This window comes from Pollicipes pollicipes, unplaced genomic scaffold (genome assembly GCF_011947565.3).
Source record: "Pollicipes pollicipes isolate AB1234 unplaced genomic scaffold, Ppol_2.1 Scaffold_4740;HRSCAF=5597_pilon_pilon_pilon, whole genome shotgun sequence".
NCBI classification, from domain to species: Eukaryota; Metazoa; Arthropoda; class Thecostraca; order Pollicipedomorpha; family Pollicipedidae; genus Pollicipes; species Pollicipes pollicipes.
In genome coordinates, this window is record NW_023596545.1 from 19,314,028 (window position 1) to 19,318,835 (window position 4,808).

The 4,808-nt window shown below is 52.7% G+C and overlaps 1 protein-coding gene across 1 annotated transcript in view; it reads left to right on the forward strand.

Annotated features, from left to right (window-relative positions):
- Positions 1 to 4,808, forward strand: part of LOC119098023 (uncharacterized) — a 24,561-nt gene extending 19,753 nt beyond the window's left edge. The window contains exons 3-4 of the mRNA XM_037220953.1: positions 4,094 to 4,439; positions 4,762 to 4,808. Of these exons, the coding sequence (XP_037076848.1) occupies positions 4,094 to 4,439; positions 4,762 to 4,808 (393 nt within the window). The remainder of the gene's footprint in view (positions 1 to 4,093; positions 4,440 to 4,761) is intronic.

The window sequence follows — 4,808 nt, forward strand, 5'->3', positions numbered from 1 at the left end:
CGTGTACTACGAGCGTCGCTGGTACTTTTCAACTGTATATGGGAGTCAGGTAACTTCCCGCCAATCTGGCGAGAGGCCATTGTAGTGCCTATTTTAAAGCCCGGGAAAAGTGGAACGAACGCCCTTGACTATCGCCCGATCACTCTCACATCTTCGCTTTGTAAGCTCATGGAAAGAATGGTGAATGTGCGGCTCTCGTGGACTTTAGCACGCCAAAACTTTTTCACGAATGCTCAGTGCGGATTCCGTAAGAACAGGAGCACGATTGACCACATCTTAACTCTTGATACTGCAGTGCGAGCCGGATTTAGTAGCGAGTGCCATACCGGCGACATCTTTTTTGACATAGAAAAAGCTTATGACACCACATGGAGACGTGGAATTATGATGAAGTTACTCGATTGTGGCATCCGTGGTCACATGGGAAAGTTTTTACAAAACTTTTTGACTGACAGATTCTTTCGGGTGCGTGTCGGTTCTTATCAATCCGACAGGTATCCGCAGGACAATGGTGTGTCTCAGGGCAGCGTATTAAATGTCATTCTTTTCGCAGTGATGATAAACGATATAGGGGACACGCTTCCACGTGGGATCAGCCGTTCTCTGTTCGTAGACGACTTCGCTATTTGGTGTAGCTCGTCGACGACTCGCACGATGGAGCGACAGCTGCAGCTGGCTGTCACACGTCTGGAGAAGTGGAGTGTGCTTAACGGTTTCCGGTTTTCTACATCGAAGACAACTGCAGTTCATTTCTGTCGTCGTCGGCGTCACTGTCCTGAAATGGAAATCAGGCTGTATGGGCAACGCGTCGCCAATGGGAATACCGCGAAATTGCTCGGTATACGATTTGACCGGCGCCTAACATACCGTAAGCAAATAAGAAATCTTCGCGACAAATGTTTAAAATCTCTTAACATCCGAAGGTGCGTGGGACGTACATCATACGGTGCTGATAGGAGGACACTCTTACTCCTATATTGTTCCCTGATTCGTTCAAAACTTGACTACGGCTGTTTTATCTATGACAGCCCATCAGACCTGATTAAACGTACTCTGAACACGATGCATCACGCCGCACTCCGTATCGCCACAGCGGCTTTTCGGACATCGCCCATAGCTAGTCTTCTGGTGGAGGCTCACGAGCCCCCACTAGCATTGCGAAGGCAGATGCTGGAACTGCGCTACACGTGCAAGCTGGCGCAGTTCCCAGATCATCCCACCTACAAAGCAGTGTTTTCGCGTAGCTAACGAAGACTTTTCCTACGTCAACGGTCACCAAAAACTTCCCCCTTTTGCATACGAAGGAGAGAACTTTTAGACGCGAGCGGCTTCAACCTGCGACGCGTCATCAGACATAAACCCATGGAGACTGCTCCTTGGGAGCTAGCATCGCCAAGAGTGGACGTTTCTCTATCAAACATGCAAAAGCAACGTGTTCTCATGACGGAACTTAAAGGCGCAGCCTTAGAGCACATGGCCTCCTTTGACGGGTACAAGATGACTTATACAGATGGTTCGAAGACGGATGCAGGTGTAGGGTGCGCTTTTGTGCGCGGATCAACCACACGGTCATTCACACTGCCCTCACACGCGTCGGTCTACACTTCCGAGCTTACAGTCATCAGCAAAGCTCTCTGTTTTATTGAAGTGGACGACAGCAATCTGCATTTGATTCCTTCCGACTCCTTGAGCAGTCTCCTGGCTGTTGACGGCTTTTCCTCGCCTAATCCATTGGCCCAGGACATTCACTGGCGTCTTAGCTCACTGGATCGAGCGGGAAATACGATCGTACTATGCTGGATCCCAAGTCACGTGTGGATATACGGAAATGATCTTGCTGACGCGGCAGCAAAGCGCGCTACGACGGGGACTAGAATTCCTATAACGCCACACCAGCTCAAGACATGTACCCCGCAGTGTCGTTGTTTATGCAGAAGCGATAGCAGTTCCACTGGAACTCGCTGAGCGCCAGCAAGTTGCGGTCCGTGAAACCCCGTATTGGACTATGGCAGTCGTGCTTTCGAAACAATAGGATGGACGAAGTTGCCCTTTGCCGGTTACGCCTAGGTCACACATATGCTACGCACCGTCACCTGCTACTGGCTGGCGACAGACCATGCTGCAGTCGGTGCTCTGATCCGCTGACCGTGCATCACGCACTGGTCGCTTGCCGCCACCTTACTGCAGCGAGAGCGCAGTTTTTCGGACACCACGTCCAGAATCGCACGCTATGTGACCTTTTAGGGGATTCTTCGAACGCCGTCGAGTTTGGTAAAGTGCTCCAGTTTCTTCGCGCTATAGATTTCCCAGTAATCTTTTCATCATGATGCTAGGGCTGATTATCAAGGCTTTATATGTTGAGCTGGTTGATGCACTTTTCTGATTGACGTCTCTGCATAAATTGATAGTTATGGGCGCTGCATGACCTACAGCAGTCGATGCGCCCTAAAACCCCAAATCATCATCATCATCACCGGGCCCCCAGGGTTCAGGCTGACAGGAAGCCAACTGTGTTCGTGGTCCCTGGCGGACCTAGAGACCTGCATTGTCTCAGGGCGTCCTGACACGGTGTAAGACCTGCATTATCACAGGGCGTTCTGACACGGTGTAAGACCTGCATTGCCGCAGGGCGTCCTGACACGGTGTAAGACCTGCACTGTTACGGGGCGTCCTGACACGGTGTAAGACCCGCACTGTTACGGGGCGTCCTGACACGGTGTAAGACCCGCACTGTTACGGGGCGTCCTGACACGGTGTAAGACCTGCACTGTTACGGGGCGTCGTGACATGGTGTAAGACCCGCACTGTCACAGGTCGTCCTGACACGGTGTAAGGCCTGCATTGTTACGGGGTGTCCTGACACGGTGTAAACGGACCTCTGACTGATATTTTAGGCCACGACCCTACAGGCTGCGATTTTTCATGGGACCTACAGCCAGTCCTTCGGGCCCGTATGCCCTCCATCCGAGTCCTTGATTGTCAGCTCCGCTGTGCCGCCCGGGCCCCTCTTCGGGCCTCACAAACACTGCCCTTGGTCGGCTCGGGGCTCCGAATGAACTCAAGACTTTCTTTGTTGGACACGTCAGGCCCTGACGGATGCAGCGGCCCAGCCAATGTAATTTGCTCTCCTCGGCCTTGTATGCAGATGGTTGGGAAGTGGGCTTTTAGGCCCATATTGACCATAGAAGCTGGCTGTGCGGTACTGGTGGTGCCTGACCGACATATAGGCCCATATCGACACAGGGGTCCCTGATCGGCGCAAAAGGCCCTCTGGCTGTCATTTGGGGGCCTGTCCCTGCAGGTTGAAGATCCTGAATGATACCCGACCAGCACTTCGTGCCCTTAAGCCCTCCAATCGAGCCCTTGGTCGCCGGTTACGGTGAGCCCTCTAGGCTCTTTGAAACTCCCCGAACACTGCCTCTGGCCGATTCAGGCCCTTCGCCAGCACAGGGGCTTTTGTTGGGCGCTGTGTGGCCCTTGACACGCGCTGGGGCCCCGAACAATGCAAATTGTTGATTCATGCTTTGTACCTGCTAGGAGAATTGGCCCGAAGTCCCATGCCCACACCGAGCCGACTGTGCGTAATTGTTGGTGTATGGCTAATATGTAGGTCCTTATTGACTCAGGGGATCCCTGATAAGCGCATGGCCCTCTGGATGACATTGAAGTATCCTGCCTTCGGACCGGACCACTGAATTTGACCTCCAGTCGATCTTTCGCTCCCTAAATCGTAGGTCCCGAGGGCCCGAAGTGCCCTCGAAATCTAAGGGTTGTGGGCACGCGCCCTTTGTGCCCCCCCCCCCCCCCACACACACACACTCCCTTTCCTGCGCTACTGATCTTTAGTCTTAAGAAGAGCATGGCTGTGAACTGCACCGAATTATCTTGAAAATGGCTAAATGAAGATGACTAATGGCTAGTTGGAACACTCCCTTCAAATCAGTGCTCGCTGCGAGAAGTATGATGTCGGTTTGTATTTGGTGTGGTGCATGTCAGACTCTCCAATAATTGATTTACTTTTAGAAAACTGGTGTTTGCCTAAATGATTCGGATTGGTAAACGGTGCATGTATTTAGTGTGGTGACGTCATCAGGTGCAGATCAGCACGGGACTGGGCAACGTGACGGAGGCGCTGCAGTCGGAGCGCGCCGAGATCGCCTTCTTCCTCTTCACCAACGGCTCTGTGATCCGGCGCAACCTCTCCGAACACTTCCAGTACACCAACCAGCTCATCGACGACCTCAAGTGGCCCAAGTTCCGCATCGGTGACCAGCTGTTCCAGAACAAGATCCTGTTCCGGATCCGTTTGGACGACTTCCGGGACAAGATCACGCGCTTCGACACGCCCTCCATTGACGCCGGTATTCAGTTCTACAACCGCGCCAACTACATCTTTCTCGATCAGCTAACCAGGGAGATAAAAGAGAAGGACGCATCTGGTGAGTGGCGGGTGACGAGATGGGGCAGACAGGAGCCGGAGCCCATCCGGCCGAGTGGGGTTGTCTGCTGGCGCTGGAGTGAATACTTATGACGTTTGCGCTGACCTTTTTAAGATTTAATCCGAATATTTTTGAGTGGGTGGATGGGTGGGTGGGTTTACTGGTTCAGAGCTCACACAAAGGCGTGCTTGTTTTTTTAAACCTGACCCCTACCATCCGACCACGCAATTGCAGTTCAACGGCAGAATTTGGTGGCGAAATTTTAAGGTGCCGTAGTGTTTGGCACGGTCCGCCCTGACCTCTGACGCCACCTGATCTTCAGCGTGGCGCTGCCACCGGCCACCGACCACACCAGTCAAGGACAAATAG